Source organism: Rhineura floridana, chromosome 7, assembly GCF_030035675.1.
Source record: "Rhineura floridana isolate rRhiFlo1 chromosome 7, rRhiFlo1.hap2, whole genome shotgun sequence".
Classification (NCBI taxonomy): Eukaryota; Metazoa; Chordata; class Lepidosauria; order Squamata; family Rhineuridae; genus Rhineura; species Rhineura floridana.
Genome location: NC_084486.1, coordinates 97,965,012 through 97,980,003, shown reverse-complemented (window position 1 = coordinate 97,980,003; position 14,992 = coordinate 97,965,012). Strand labels below are relative to the sequence as shown.

Genomic DNA, 14,992 nt, shown 5'->3' with positions numbered 1-14,992 from the left:
ATTTATCTGACTTCTCAGGAATAAAAGAGTGAGTGAATGGTATCAATACTGAACACAAATCTGTTTTGGCCACTGTGAGGACAGGATACTGGACTAGATGGGCCACTGGCCTGATTGAACAGGCTCTTCTTATGTTCTGAAAACACGTTCTTAAAACTGTGGAAGTATCTGGTAGCCTCGAAATATATTGTAATAGGCATCATTGACTGAGAGGAATTTTTTTAAAAAAGGAATGTATAAAAAAATAAGTATCTTTATTTATTTTGACACAGGTTTTCAGCAGTTTCCATCAATACTATGGTGGCAATTAACACAAAACAAGGTCTGAGCATAATATGGCTAGGCAAATGCTTTCTGACATGCTTTGAAAGACATGGAGGAAGAAATACAGGTCATGCCACTCAAAAGTATTCTTTCTCTCTTGAAAATAATAGGGTACTTCTGAGTCTCCCAGACATATTCTTGTAACAGAAGGTACAAAACATAAGCCTGAAAACACAGCTCCCCTTTCCAGCCCTTCCCAATAGCATTCATCTTTCCCACCTTTATAGGAAAATACCACAATTCATGAAAAAGGAGCTGTATATTTGTCAAATGCTCTATATTTTCCTTAAGGAGTCACATTTTAAACTCATTAAATATCATTGTTAATAAGAATATATAAAAGTATTGTGTGAGTCTCTGGGTTCTAGCTGGGCAACTCTATATGTTCCTTTACTCCAGGGGTGGGGAACTCATGGCCCTCCAGATGTTGTTGGATGCCAACTCTAATCAGCCCCAGCCGGCATGGCCAATGTTCAGGAATGATGGAATGGCTGTAGGTTCCCCATTCCTGGAGTAAAGGAATGGGTTGGGGAAGAGAGTTAAAGAAGGCAGGTCCCTTTTCCAGACCCCTGAAGGGCCTCTGAGGTGGGCAAAACAGATCAGGGATATCTCCTTGGTGTTACTCTGCTTTGTATCTGACCAATTCTTGCCTTTTGCTTGAGAAGAAGTTACATATTTCTGGCACTGGACTGGGTCTAAATTTTAGAGTCTGAAGAATGCAACACTGATCCTTTCTCAACCTCTTTCCACTTGCCAACCATGCCATGATACGAACCTGTGCATTGATAATACAGTATGAACTAAAAAAGGTACTGCTCATCTGATTTGGCCTTCTAACTTGAGGGCCCTGTGTAAGTGAGGTAGAAGGTGGAGCTCCAAAATCAGGGGACTTGATACAACCAGAACCTGGGTGCAAAAACGTTCCATTCATGTCTCCTGTAGCTCTTTTTTCCCTAGAAAAAATGAAAGTGCTTTCTGCCTTGATGTCAGAGCTTGGAAGTAACTAGTTACAAGTAACGAATTACTTGTAATTTATTACTTTTTTGAGTAACGAGTGGGTAACTTCATTACATTTTGCTGGCAATAGAACGAGAAGTAACTTCATTACTTTTGAGGAGTAATTGTAATGTTTCCAGCATTACTTTTGCGCATTACTTGTGGAGGAGCAGGGGAAGTCTTCTGCTCCTCTGATTTGTGAATACAGTAGGGCCTCGCTTACCAGCGTTCCGTTTTCCGGCATTCCGCTGATGCTGTGGCTTTCAATTAGGGGAAATTCCCCATTTTAAGGCCGCTTTTGCGACATTTTGCAACATTTTAGCATCATTTTCACATGACGCGCCCCATTATCTTCATTGGGTCCGCTTAATGGTGATTTCTGCTTTACGGCGGCAGTCCGGAATGGAACCTGCCATATAAACGGGGCCCGCCTGTAAAAATCATGTGCTTCAAATTGGGCTTCTGTACAGCGTTGTTCTTTCTTCATGCTCTATGGGTGCTTAGGAGGCAACGAGGGAGGAGGTGGAGAGCGAGACAGGGTGGAGAAAACAATTGTTTTAAAATTGACAGGAGTGGAAAGAAAAAAGCTGGAGGCAATATATATATATACACATACAAAAATATGTGTGTTGGGATATCATCATTGCTGGGGGTGAGGGGAGGGGATATGAGATTCTGTTATGCCATTCTGTTAATCTTATGGATAAAAAAATTATTCTACTATCCTCTCTGTGTGTGTGCTTTTTTAATGTTGTTTTAGGCTACTCAGATGTGCAGCAGCCAAGGCCAGCACCTTGTAGGCAATTTTTTTAAAAAAAGTTACTAAAATGTAATTGTAGCAATTACTTTTGAGTAAACATAAAGTAATCAATTACTTTCAGAGCAACTGTAATTGTAACAATAATTACTACTTTTGGGGGGCCATGTAACTGTAACTTATTACTTTTTAAAAGTAATCTTCCAAGCTCTGCTCATGCCAGCAAGAGTGCTTGGGTTTCAGAAATAACAGGAACATGTCCTCTTTTAATATAAGAATCAAGGGTTTGGGGAGATATGAAGTATAAATAATTAATAAATAAACATGAGAGCATTACTAATTATTAAAGAAATCTGGTCAATAATTCCAGGTCGACTTCCTAACTCTGTGACACAGTAAGCATTCTCTTAGCGGCAGCAATTCCTGACAGTAGTTGACGAAGATTTCTATGGGGGGGAAATAAGTTGCTTCAGATGGTGCCTGAGTATGCTGGCTTTGGAGTTTCATAGAAATCTTCATCAGAGTTTGACTAAGACTCGTAAGTATGCATTCTGCCATTCAAAAGTATGCATACTGCCGAGCCAACTTAAACTGGTCCAATAAAAGATATAATGAAACTGTGTAACCTGAGACTTGATTGGCACCTGGTGGACTGGAGACAAATCCAATTATGCCTGCAGCCTCCTCCTTACTCCATCTTGGGATATGGTCTTGATGCAGGACCCCTATGGCTATAACACTGAGCGGTTATTTTGGTTATTTTGGGGGCTCCCCTCTCTCTTTCCCCTTCCTGCTGCTTTGAGTAACATCCTGCCTAAGAAGTCTGTTTCTTTTCTGTTACCTATTTCTTTTCACATAAGCCACAGACACATCCAAAAAAGCCATTGATGATCTGGAGAGCCGCAAGGACCATCTCAACTGTGCTGATGATTAAGAGGGCAGAGAAGAAATAGACATTCCAACTCACAACATTCTGTGGCTCGATGCAAACAGAGTTCCATACGGAAGGATCATACAAGTAATTCTGAGTCCTTAAAGAAACATATTTTGAATTAGAAAGTTGCAGGGAGGAGACACAAAAAGGAAAGATAGGGAAAGCTGTTCCAAAGGGAGATGTTCTTGTATGTTTTTCAAATATTATATAAAGATTACTGGATTGACTGAGTTATTGAGTATACTGTTTTTCTTTGAATGCTTTTACTCTTACTTACAGTATAATACTAAATCTGGCCTTCCCTAGTTGTATTCTCTCAAGGTCAGAGATACACAGAAGCCCTTACAATAATATCATTGTTGCACCAGCAGCAGCAGTAATTCACTGCAGTGGAAGACCTTTCTGCCTTAGGATTCCTTGTGCTCACAAGTGTTACTGCTTTGTTGACATCTCAGTTCCACTGATCTTCCACCACCATAGAGTTCCTCAGTAGGTGGTCCACAGGCCACACGGAGACTCCCTCATTCTTCCCAGTTGCCATGTGTGTTTGTGTTTTACTGAGTAAGACAAGTAACATTCCCTTCAGAAGTAGATCAAGCTAGGCTGACAATATAATTAAGCAGGTATAGTCTCCTGAGATGCATGGCCCATGTTTAATGGGAGAGTCAGTAATGGAGAGCTTGTTTGAAAATGTAAAATTGTTCTGTCTCTAGGAGCAACTATATTCAGGAGGCATTGGGCCCCCTCCAGATGTCCTTTTTATTGTGCACTCATGACGATTAGCGCTCACGATGGCATCAGAGTGGTTATACGTGATCCTGCTTTCGATACTGTTTGTGCCTGCAAAAGTTTCAGGTTGGACATACTGTTCGTTTCCAATCAGTGCCTGCCCAGTAGATTCCTGTGGAAATTTTCATACCACAAATGTTCTGGGATGGTTGTTGGGGTTTTTTTGTCTTGCTTTCATTGCACTATGGCATAAGAGTGCCATTCTGGGCAGCAACAATACAGTATCATTTGGGAAGCATCACAGAACTAATAAAGGGGAATTATATTCAGACAGTGCAGTATAAGTCCACTCTTAATGCACTATTATTGCATCAGTGATATGTTGCACAATACATCCGGCCCAAACAGAACAAAACTCCACTCTGGAGGGCCCATCATCAACTCATTGTTTGTAACTCATTTTTTTCTGCCATGACTGAGCTCATTGGAAGATAGTTCACTAAGCAAAACTAACCCAGTTCTCAGAACATGTTGTTCAACTTTTTTCTCTATAAGGTGGCCCATACCCCAAGTCTCCTTACTTGATATTTGAGGCCTGATTGTCTACTTTAAGGAATGGATAACCCCACTGCTTCATCTTAAACTCATTGTGGGTGGAAATATGGAGGCAGAGAGGTCCCTCTGTCAAGCCCACACCAGACAGAATAAAGCAAGCAGCTGATCCCAGCAATGCCAGTCCTGATAACACAATGGAGAGAAACATCTGTGGGCAAAAGAAGCATAAAGATTAATGGTGATTCCAGATTACCTGCTCATTATTGCCTTTGTCCTATTATTGCCTTTTTCCTGAGCATTTGTTTGCAGGAAGATTAGATTATGTTGGCTATTTAATAAGCATTCACTCACTCATTTCCTGGAATATCTTTGATATATGAGTTCAGCCTGGATATGGTGATGCTTGATTGGAGAGTCCTGCTATACAATGACAGGAGTTCAGGACATACTTTGAGTGTCTGGGGCAGAGCTTGGAAAAGTTACTTTTTTGAACTACAACTCCCATCAGCTCCAGCCAGCATGGCCACTGGATTGGGCTGATGGGAGTTGTAGTTCAAAAAAGTAACTTTTCCAAGCTCTGGTCTGGGGTCATCCTTAACCATGATCACATCCACACCATATATTTAAAGTACATTTACAGTTCTTTAACCATCATGGCTTCCAACAAAGAATCCTGGGAACTGTAGTTTGCCTCTCACAGAGCTACAATCCCCAACACTCTTAACAAACAACAGTTCCCAGGATTCTTTGAGGGAAGCCATGTCCTTTAAATGTATGGTGTGGATGTGACCAAAGAACAGAGTGCCATGTAAAGACTGCCTTTCCTCACTGATGATGTAACCACAACCCGCGTACACAATTAGAGAGAAGGCCAAAGGGTGTGACCCTTATGTAGGGATGGAATCCTCCTTTTTTACATTTTGTTTTTAAGTGTGGCCCCCTAGTGGTCATTAATGATTTGACACCTTTTTCCTGTAATATCTTTTCATTTTTCCAATCTCCTCCGATATATAGATCTTTATTCTGAACTCTGTAATTATTGCCAGTTTACATTTCTTTTCAAGTGCATTGCAGAATAGATTAAGGCACCACAATATCTGTCGGAACGCCTCTCCCGATATGAACCGGCCCGTACACTACGGTCTACTACGAAGGCCCTCCTCCGGGTTCCGACCCATAGGGAAGCCCGGAGGGTGGTGACAAGATCTAGGGCCTTCTCAGTGGTGGCCCCCGAACTATGGAATAGTCTCCCTGAGGAGGTGCACTTGGCGCCGACACTATCATCTTTTTGGCGCCAAGTTAAAACCTTTCTCTTCTCTGAGGCATTTTAATTCATTTTAATTTTAAACTATTATAATCTGATTTTAGACTGTACAGTTTTTTGTACAGTTTTTATATACTTTGTTATACTATATTGTGTTATTTCTTATTGTATTTTTAATGTTCACCACCCAGAGAGCTGTTGCTAGTCGGGCGGTGTATAAGCTTAATTAAATAAATAAAATAAAATAAAATAAAATAATCAAGTCAGTGTCTTCCCCCCTGCTGCTTACAATCAACACCTCATTCTCCCCTGCTGCTTTCTGTCTGTGAGTTACAATCAACACATCATTTACATCAGTGATAGGGAACATATCTGAAGAGCTCACACATAGAAAGTTGATCGATAAAAGTATCACTCATACTATTAATGATTTCAAAGCAAATTTAAAAAAATGAATCAGAAAAAAAGAAGAAGAATGAATAGGAAACCAGGCCCGGAGAGTTGCTACTTCAAAATTCTCTCCACAAAGATAGAGAATATTAGAAAAAATAAACAATCTGATGACAAATCCAATTATTGCAGAAATGGAGCTCATCAGTACCCTGATGCAGTTTCGATCCTGACACATTCCAAGAAATTAAGCAACCTCATCTAAACCATTTGCCTTTCAAGGAACCAGAAAAGAGGAGAGCTGAATGTACATCCACCTGTGGGGAGCTGGAGATTTGTGGTGCAGTAGTGGATAAAGTGTTAGTCCAAAAAGAATTGGGGGGGGGGATTCAATGCTGCAGCTCTGCTGGTGCAACAAACTTCCATGTGCACAATGGAACTTCCTTTTCTTCTCCTGTCCCCTTCAGCCTTCTGTGCACCTTCAAAATCAGCTCCAGAGCATTGGGGGAACATCTGGAACAGATTTTGGGGACACACTGCAGAAGGAAAGGAATGGAAGGTCCATTGTGCAAGTGGAACTAAGCACACAGAACATTCAATACAACCTCTGGATTCCAATTTCTCACTCAGCCGACTGGGTGACCTTGGGCCACTCATGCTTTCTCAGCCTAACCTACCATATAGGGTTGTTGTGAGAATAAAATGTATGCCACCTTTAGCTACTAATTAGCTACAAATGTGACTAATAACAATCTCTCATTGAGTGCATGTACACATAATTACTCGTCAGTCCCATGAGAGGAAACTGTTAGCACTGTGTCTTGAGATTCTATCACAAGCCATGGAGTAAACAAGAGCCATTTTCTGAAAATTATAGCATTATTCATAGACTGTTTCTTCTGTTTGGATCTCAAGCTGGTTTCTTTCCTTCTTTCCTTCTTGAGTGCTCCATCAACTGCCTGGTATATGAGTCTGCTATAGCACAGATTTGAAAATTCCTTAAAAATCTGTCTATTAAGCCCTGCCATTAAAATTGGAACCTTTTCATCAATGGAAGGAATGAGCCGCCACCACCTTACCTTTTGGCAAGTTCCAGAGCTGCAAGAGTTCTTCCCCTTCCAACCAACGGCTGTGATCTGAACTGCAGCAGGAATGACCTGTGGAAGATAGGAGTGATTCAGAATGAACAGCCTTCTCCAGTAGGGTTTTGAACCTTAATGAGAAACTACCTAATTTGCACTTCTCAAACCAATACACAAACCGAAACATAATTCTCCTTCAAAATTCGTACTTCTCCACATTTTGCAATGTAGTTCTCCTACCAACTAATGTTTACAAAAATGCATACGTCAAGGGGAAGTGTGCATAAAAATGCATATGTTCATGAAAATAACATACAAATAAGTATTATAAGGGATATTTGCTTGAAAACATGGATATTAGTCAAGACTGCATGCAAAAATGTATATCTTAGGAAAAACTTGCACAAAAATGCTGATGAATTTTCATGAGAAACTTTTTTCCCCTTCAGCTTTATTAGTTGTTCTGTGATGCTTCTTAAATGTTACCACATTATTGCTGTCTAGAGGTGCACTCTTGTGCTATAATGCAACAAAAGGAGGGGGGAAAGTGGGACAAAAAACCCCACTGTGGAACATTTGTGGTATGAAAAGTTGCAGGATTTTAGCAGAATATGCATCTGTTGCAAACAAAGCAGTATGATCACCCCTGAAACTTTCACAGGCACAAATGGTATAGAAAGCGCAATCATGTATAGTTGCCCTGATGACATCATGAACGCAAATAATGATGAATGATAAAAAGGATGTCTGGAGGGGCCCTTGGAGAAGGTAGGTGAACAGGCCACAACAGGAAAGAAGAACAACAGGACTAGAGAGCTCTGGAGATCAGCAATAGGTTCCCCACCAGAGTACAGGTGGCAGCAGGTGTCCAACAGCGCTGACTCCTTTAGTTGGCTCTATGTCTGTCCCTGCCAAAACCGCATGTCATTGATTGTTCAGCCGTATTGTTCACAACTCATGTGTTCAAGTGTGCACTCAGCAGGATGTTTTTTTATAGAGACAGAGATGTTTCCCCCTAATCCAGAGATAGCAAACGTGGTATGGTTGTTGGGACTCTATCTCCCATCAGGCTCAGGTAGTATGGCCAGTGATCAGGGATGATGGGAGTTGCAATCCAATATTTGGAGAGCACCATATTGGCTACCCCTGCCCTAATCCCTCCTCCAAAAAGGTACCGCCCCCCCAAACATGGGGTGCCAGCTTTCAATGCCCATTTTTAAACTGCTACAATTTAGCCATTCTTTCTGAGAATTTTGCTGAAATCTTGTCAGTTTATACCCCTCAGAAGATAAGATGTTCCATGCCAAACTTCCATTAGATTGGACAAATTGTCTTGATTGTATTATGAATGGAATTTTCAGACTTTACCATTCTATTTCTGATGTTCAGATGGAAGTGCTTTTGCTTATGTAGCTGAAACTGCACGAACCATGCACAAGAGGGAGATATCAGCAGACTTGGGAGAACATCATAGTTTGCATAAGTAAAAAAAACACTATAGAAAGACCTCAGCGGGGGAGGGGAGACCCCTGAACAGCCCAATGAGGACTAAGTGTGTTCAGTTGCTAGAGAATGCTGACTGGCCATTAGGGATGGAAGGATCTGCCAATTTTGGTTCTCTCAGTTCTCAGTTTTCCAATCTGAAATTCAGTTCTCCACATTTCTGCAGCATTTTTGCAATTTTTTAAAAAAGTCCTCATAAAAATTCTTCAGCATTTTAGTGTGAATTTCTCCTAATAAATATATTTTTGCATGCAGTTTTGACTAATGTACATATAATGCATTTTGTATGTTATTTTCACTCATGTATTCATTTCCCCCATATATTAATTTTCCCCTAATATATGCATTTTTGTAAAAATTGGTTGGTTGGCAAATGGCATTGCAAAATTTGGATAAGTCGAATTTTGAAAGATGGCTGTGTTTCGGTTCTCATATTATTTCAGAAAGGGCAAATTTGATAAATTCAGCTTTAAATGCAAACTGAATCAAATTTCTCCACCATCCCTACTGATCATTGGGGGCAGCAGAGGGAAGAAAGATGGAAAAACAGGTGAGAAGGAAAGTGGAATGGAGTATTATGGAGGAAAGCATGGATGGCAGGAATAGCGAACAGGAGCACTCCACAATGCAACATTTTGTTGCAGGCCCTGCTTGTAATGATAGAATGCTGAAAGAACAAACTACTCACCTTAACTATAGAGCCACTTCTGCAATTCTATAATAGTGTAAAATGCAGAATGTGCAGGAAGGAGCTTTAAACCCCACAGGAGGCCTAGTAATTGTAAAGCTTTAGGCATTGGGATCTAGGGCAGAATACTAATAATGTCGTTCTTATGAGACCATGTGCAGTGTAAAGGTGTGTTGTATTAGAAATGGAGTATCTTGCATTTTACTGTTACGTTCTTGTTACTTCACTGTTATGTTCTTCTTGTTCAAAGGACATCTATGTTTGCTATATCGGTTTCTCTTTCTTTACAAGAGCTTTATTCCTAGTTCAGTGTGATGTTGCAAACAGTTATTGTATGTTGTGTAGTGTGGCAAGACACACAATGATTAGAAGAAACTAACATTAACAAACACGAAATACAATGTCTCCTTGATCTATGGGTGGACCATTTCATCAAGCTGTCACTGTTCTTTAGGAGGGGAGGGGTTTAGCAAGCTCCAGCCACTCCAGCGTTGAGAAACATGCATTCCTCATGTAATCTCCCAAAGTTTGTAAACCATAAGCAGGATCTTTCTAAGACTATTAGAGACCCCAATACTTTTGAGTATTGGGGGGGGAGGTGAGTAGTATAAATCTCCTCCTTGTAGCAACAGCTGAGTAGTCTTGTTCTGTATCTCCCATCCCCACAAGACTTGATTGGTTATAAAAAGCACAAGACAAAAAGGGCTAACTGTTCCCTCCTACTCAAGTCCTTGACAAAGGTCCCATCTGCACTACACATTTAGAGCAGTATGATACCACTTTAAACAGTCATAGCTTCTCCAAAAGCATCCCAGGAACTGCAATTTGTTATGGGTGCTAAGATTGTTAGAAGACCCCCTATCCCCCTGACAGAATTACAATTCCCAGAGCAGTTTAACAAACAATCCCACTTTGCAGCAAACTGGGAATAATGGCTCTTTGAGGGGAACAGGGGCCTCCCAGCAACTCTCAGCACCCTTAACAAATACAGTCCCCAGGATTTCTTGGGGGAAACTATGACTTTTGAAGTGATATAATACTGCTCTAAACGTATAGTGCAGATGAGACAAAATATATGTCAGAGAAATATTCACTTACCAGCAGACCTCCTCCCCACACTCCTGGCACCAGCATAGCTTTCTTTGTGATGTGGCCCATCTTCAGATAATGCCATTCCCAGCTGGGAAAGAGTAGGAGAATGTTGGCAACAATGGAAAGCAGGCCCAGGGTCAAGAGGCATAGGCCTAGGATCCGAGAACAAGTCCCCACACACATTGCCGACGGAGAGCCCTTCAAAGAGGAAGAAGAAAGGGTCACAGTGTTCTGTCTCTAAATGGACAGTGTGGTTAATGTTAGAAAAAAAGCACCAATTTATTTCGAATGGGCTGTGCATGCCCCACTGGCACCAATAGGCCGTTCCTTTTCAGCACTGCGGGATCCAGACCATCCCCCGCCTCCTGCCAATATTTCTAGCCTGTCTTAAGGAGAAGCAACGTGAAGTACCAGGATGGGCAACTATGCCTCACCAAAAGAAGGAGAGCAAAGATTTGCATAAATGTAACATATGCTAATTTATAAAGAGAAATGCAAATTTAGAAATAATTACTATAATTTAAATAGAAATACAATAACTCTCACCACAGTGGGGAAGACCATGACCAGGTGAGCTGTGTGCCTGCCTGTTCAGTTTGCTGTCCAGGTGCCAACTGCTAATGGACAACTTCAAGGCTCCTGAACTCCCCCTTCCTCAGGTTCTTTATCGTGAAGCCACACTTGGATGGAGAGCTTCAAATAGAGGCCTGACCTCTGAGAAGCCTTCAACTAGAAGACTGTCCTCTATAAAGTAGGACATATGGCCACCCTACAAAGCCATCTGTTCGGGCTTCAGGTTACAAAGTGGCACCATTTTCCTTTCCCCAGTCTCCCTCTCTGTGTGTCATCATCAGATGATCATGATGTGATATTCTACTTTTAAAACAGTTTACAGCAGGAACAAGGGAAGAGGTGTGGAGAGGGCTTCTATGCTTTGCTACCCTGGGCTCCTTAGGAAGGAAGGGGCATTGGGCAGAATGAGGTGGCTGCCTCAGGCAGAAGCAGCTGTGAGGTGCTGAAAGACACAGCTGTGTGTGTTGCTGCCATATGACCTGCCCTGCACCCCTAAGCTAGCCTGCTGCCCTCAGGTATTCTGCGATGTTGTCACTGTTGAAGTAAGTTTCACCTGCCAGTCTGTCCATACCATGAGGAGCATCATGTTGTCCTTTGCCCAGCCTCCAAGAGGTCTTCTGTATCTTTAAAAGTTGTGCAGGGGGAGGGGAGAATTTCACCTTGTGGTTTTTCCCATTACAATGTTGCAAGAAAACCTGCACTTGGCTGAATTTTCTCTTCTCTTAAAGATACAGAATCATTCTCAGGCTCTGAGCCTGGCAATCCTACTCAGGCAGCAAAGTGTCTTGGGCTGGCTGAACCTCAATGCTCCAAGCTGTGTATGCACCATGCATTTAAAGCACATCCAGCCCCCCCCAAGAATCCTGGGAGCTGTAGTTCAGGGGTTCCCAACCTTTATGAGTATGGGACCCCCTTTGTAAGCTCAAAAAAGTTCATGACACCCCACACACACTAACTGTAATTTTAGTCTCTGTTAATTGAAAAAATTGTGTGTGGCACAGTCACATCTCCAAATATCCCTTTCCATTAAAAGCTCCTTGCAGTTGCTTTCTTTTCTTAATGCAAAGTCCCCCTCCCCCCCCACAGTCTGAAGATGTAGAGTCTTGTCTCCCAACACCAGTGCGTTACAGTGTTCGACTAAGATCCAGGATCAAATCCCCACCCAGCCATGAAGCCCACTGGGTGACCTTGGGCAAGATACAGTCTCTCAGCCTGACCAATCTCACAGGGTTGGTGTAAGGATAAAATGGAAAAGGAGGGAGAACCATGTGCACCACCTTCAGCAACCTGGAGGAAAGGTGGGATATAAAGGCAATAATATATAAATAAATAAATACATTTCAGCTGCAGTATGTGGACCCCAGCCTCAGTCAACCTGCTGAGCTTTTTTTTTTAAAAAAAAATAATAATTAAGAAGCAACAACATGGTAGCAATGTGGGAATGCTAGATTGTGAGGGCAAAAGGGTGGATAGATTGAGGAGGGGAGTTAGTGCTTTTAGGCCTTGGGATGATCACCAGAACTGATGACTTGGTTAACTTGCACTTGGGGAATGAGAGTGGAGCGGCAGGCAGATCAGCACATGAACATGCAGAAACACACCTGCCCCTCCTGCAAGCATCTGCAGGCATGCATGCATTTGGGCACATGGCAGGAGGGAAGACTTCAACTGCCGCAGCACCTTGGAGAGAGAGATGGGGGGGGCAGAGTGTAGATGGAAGAAAGGGGGGATGCTGGCACACATACTTAGCCTCAGAGATGGGGGGGGAGACCAAGTCCTGAGCTTCCTCACTGCTCCTTGGCTCTGTCGGGGCCAAAGGCAAGATCTGGTCAGCCTTGCAAGACTAATTTTTGAAAGGAGGTGGCAGTGAAGCAGGAACCAAAAAAGGCAAGAGGGAATGCAGCTTTCCCTTGTGGCCTTGCTTCTTTTTGTTTCATGAACAGTCCTCTCCTCTCATTCTGAATAAGGGCATCAGCAGCAGCGTAGGTGGGAGTCGGCAATAGTAATCCCCTCTTCTTCCTGGTAGCTCCACCCTCAGCCTCCTTTGGCATCTGCCAGTTGTTTTATAGGCAGATGCCTGCCCTCAGTGTGCCTGAAAGATGCTCTGCCATTTCAGCAAAAGTCTTCCCTTCTCGTTTGGAGCAAGAGGGAGGTGTAGTCTGCAGTGGCAGTGGGGAGCAGACAGCATCCAGGGATGAAGACTTTTTAAAAAATAATAATAAATAATTCATTTCTTTACTGTTTGCGGCCTCCTCTGGATTACTTTGTGGCACCCGGGCTGGGAATCAAGAGATCAGTCTGACACCTCAACACTAGAAACATGCAGTGTAATCAGTGACCACACACTCACAGCCACCAGAAAACATAAAGCCTCATCATGTAAAACTCCAAACACTGTTGTAAAGTTGTGCTGAGGATGCTGCAGAGCTGTTGAAGGGCAATGGACAGATTAGTCAGAGACTCAAGAACTCACAGATTACTGGAAGCTACACTGAAGGATTGTTAAATGCAGACCAGGAAGGTGTTCATAAGGTATCTTGACATCCCTCATTGGGGCAGAGGAGTTGAGTGGAAGAGTTGCAAATTCCTTAATGTAAAAATATCATTTCCTCTATTTCTAATGATTAGACTGTGAATGCTATTGCTTAAGTAGACAAAAATGACACCGCCCATGCATAAGAGGGAAGTTTTCAGAAGGACAAAAATATCTTTAGGGGGGGAAAGCCTAAACCTGGGGGGGGGCAGAGAATCCCCAAAACAGCTGAATGATGCCTGAATATACTGAGTGCCATGGAATGCCACCTGGCAGTTGGGGAGCAGTGGGGTGGGGAATGGAATAGAGTTTCCTCAGCAGGGGCATTTCACACCACAACATTTTCTTGCAGTTCTCACTTGTTTGCTTTTACCCAAGATGTGTCTGAGATGGCCAGGCTGACAACAGGGAGATGTAGAGAGTATTTCTGCAGTGTATCTTCTGGCCACCTCTAAAGAGACCCTGAGCTCATCCTGATTACTTTTTTATTGTATGTATATGCAGCATGAAGAGTGCATTTGAAGTAGATTTGTTCGGGATTGTCCACACATCACTCTACTTTATCAGTTGTTCTGTGGAGTTTCCCCAATGCTCCCATATTATTGCACTCACACTTTAACGCCACCCATCCCATTGTCTGTGTTTCCTTCTCCCAGCAGTAAGTTGCACTATAACATCGTGGGACCATAGTTTCATTTGCACTCCTTTAGTTTGTATGTTTAGGCTGTGATTACTGTGCTAAAGCATGCTTGCTTGTAGAAAAACCTACAGGAATGCCAGCATATGGTATCAACTGGAAGTATGTGGGTGTGGCATAACAATGCATTCCCCCCACCACACGCACAAAAGCGTAAGTTATTTGCATCATGCCACCATAGTTTTGTGTTTACACTTTTAAAGTTTTTATGTTCAGGCTGCAATTGCCGTGCTAAATCTTAGCTTGTTTCCATAAAAAACCTCACAGGAATGCTGGTAGCCACCACCAACAGGAAATATGTAGGAGCAGGTATATCATGAAGAAATTTTTATTATTATTATTAAATTTATATCCCGCCCTTCATCCCAGTAAATTTAATTTCAATTTATAGTCCTGAATCTATCTGTCTCAGCAGGGAAATGCAAAACACATCACTCCTTAATTCCAATTCCAATTTCCTATAGATGAGATTCATTGACTCCTTGTCACCCCAACAAACCCACTACTAGTTGGTCCTCAAAGAATTAATTCTTCACAGGTCTTTTACTTACCTTTGAGAAATAGAACGCTTTGATGCAGATCAAAGGAACTGGTGGCATGAGCTAGCACTAGGCTACAAAGGCACCGTTCCCACCAATGGCTGCTGACAATGTTGCAACAATCCACACAAGAGAAGCATCCCTAGAAAAGGCAGCAACCTTTGACAACTATTTATAATGTTCTGGCTACTGTGTGCCTCCACTTATTTTCTCCCTAGATGGTCAGGCCTGATGACCATCCGTTTTTTACACAACAATCACATGCCCCATCTCCCTATGTCGGCAACTCCGACAACTCAGTTTGAAAGGAAAAAATTGCCCATAGAGGGAAATGAG

General features: G+C 42.3%; 1 protein-coding gene across 1 annotated transcript; it reads right to left on the bottom strand.

The window, feature by feature from the left end:
- Window positions 1-258: 258 nt before the first annotated feature.
- TM4SF19 (transmembrane 4 L six family member 19) lies at window positions 259-14,788 on the bottom strand. The gene is made up of 5 exons (XM_061634423.1): window positions 14,669-14,788; window positions 10,321-10,512; window positions 7,029-7,106; window positions 4,322-4,503; window positions 259-3,108 (listed from the first exon to the last, which is right to left on the bottom strand). The coding sequence occupies exons 1-5, from the start codon at window positions 14,714-14,716 to the stop codon at window positions 2,919-2,921; spliced, it is 690 nt and encodes a 229-aa protein (XP_061490407.1). The 5' UTR covers window positions 14,717-14,788; the 3' UTR covers window positions 259-2,918.
- Window positions 14,789-14,992: the final 204 nt, after the last annotated feature.

Bases quoted from the DNA above. Each gene is read 5' to 3' on its own strand.
- TM4SF19 (XM_061634423.1), bottom strand. From the start codon at position 14,716: ATGCCACCAGTTCCTTTGATCTGCATCAAAGCGTTCTATTTCTCAAAG. The intron at 7,107-10,320 runs GTAAGTGAATAT...TATCTTCCACAG, and splicing joins TGTGGGGAGGAGGTCTGCTG to GTCATTCCTGCTGCAGTTCA. The intron at 4,504-7,028 runs GTAAGGTGGTGG...TTTTGCCCACAG, and splicing joins GCTCTGGAACTTGCCAAAAG to ATGTTTCTCTCCATTGTGTT.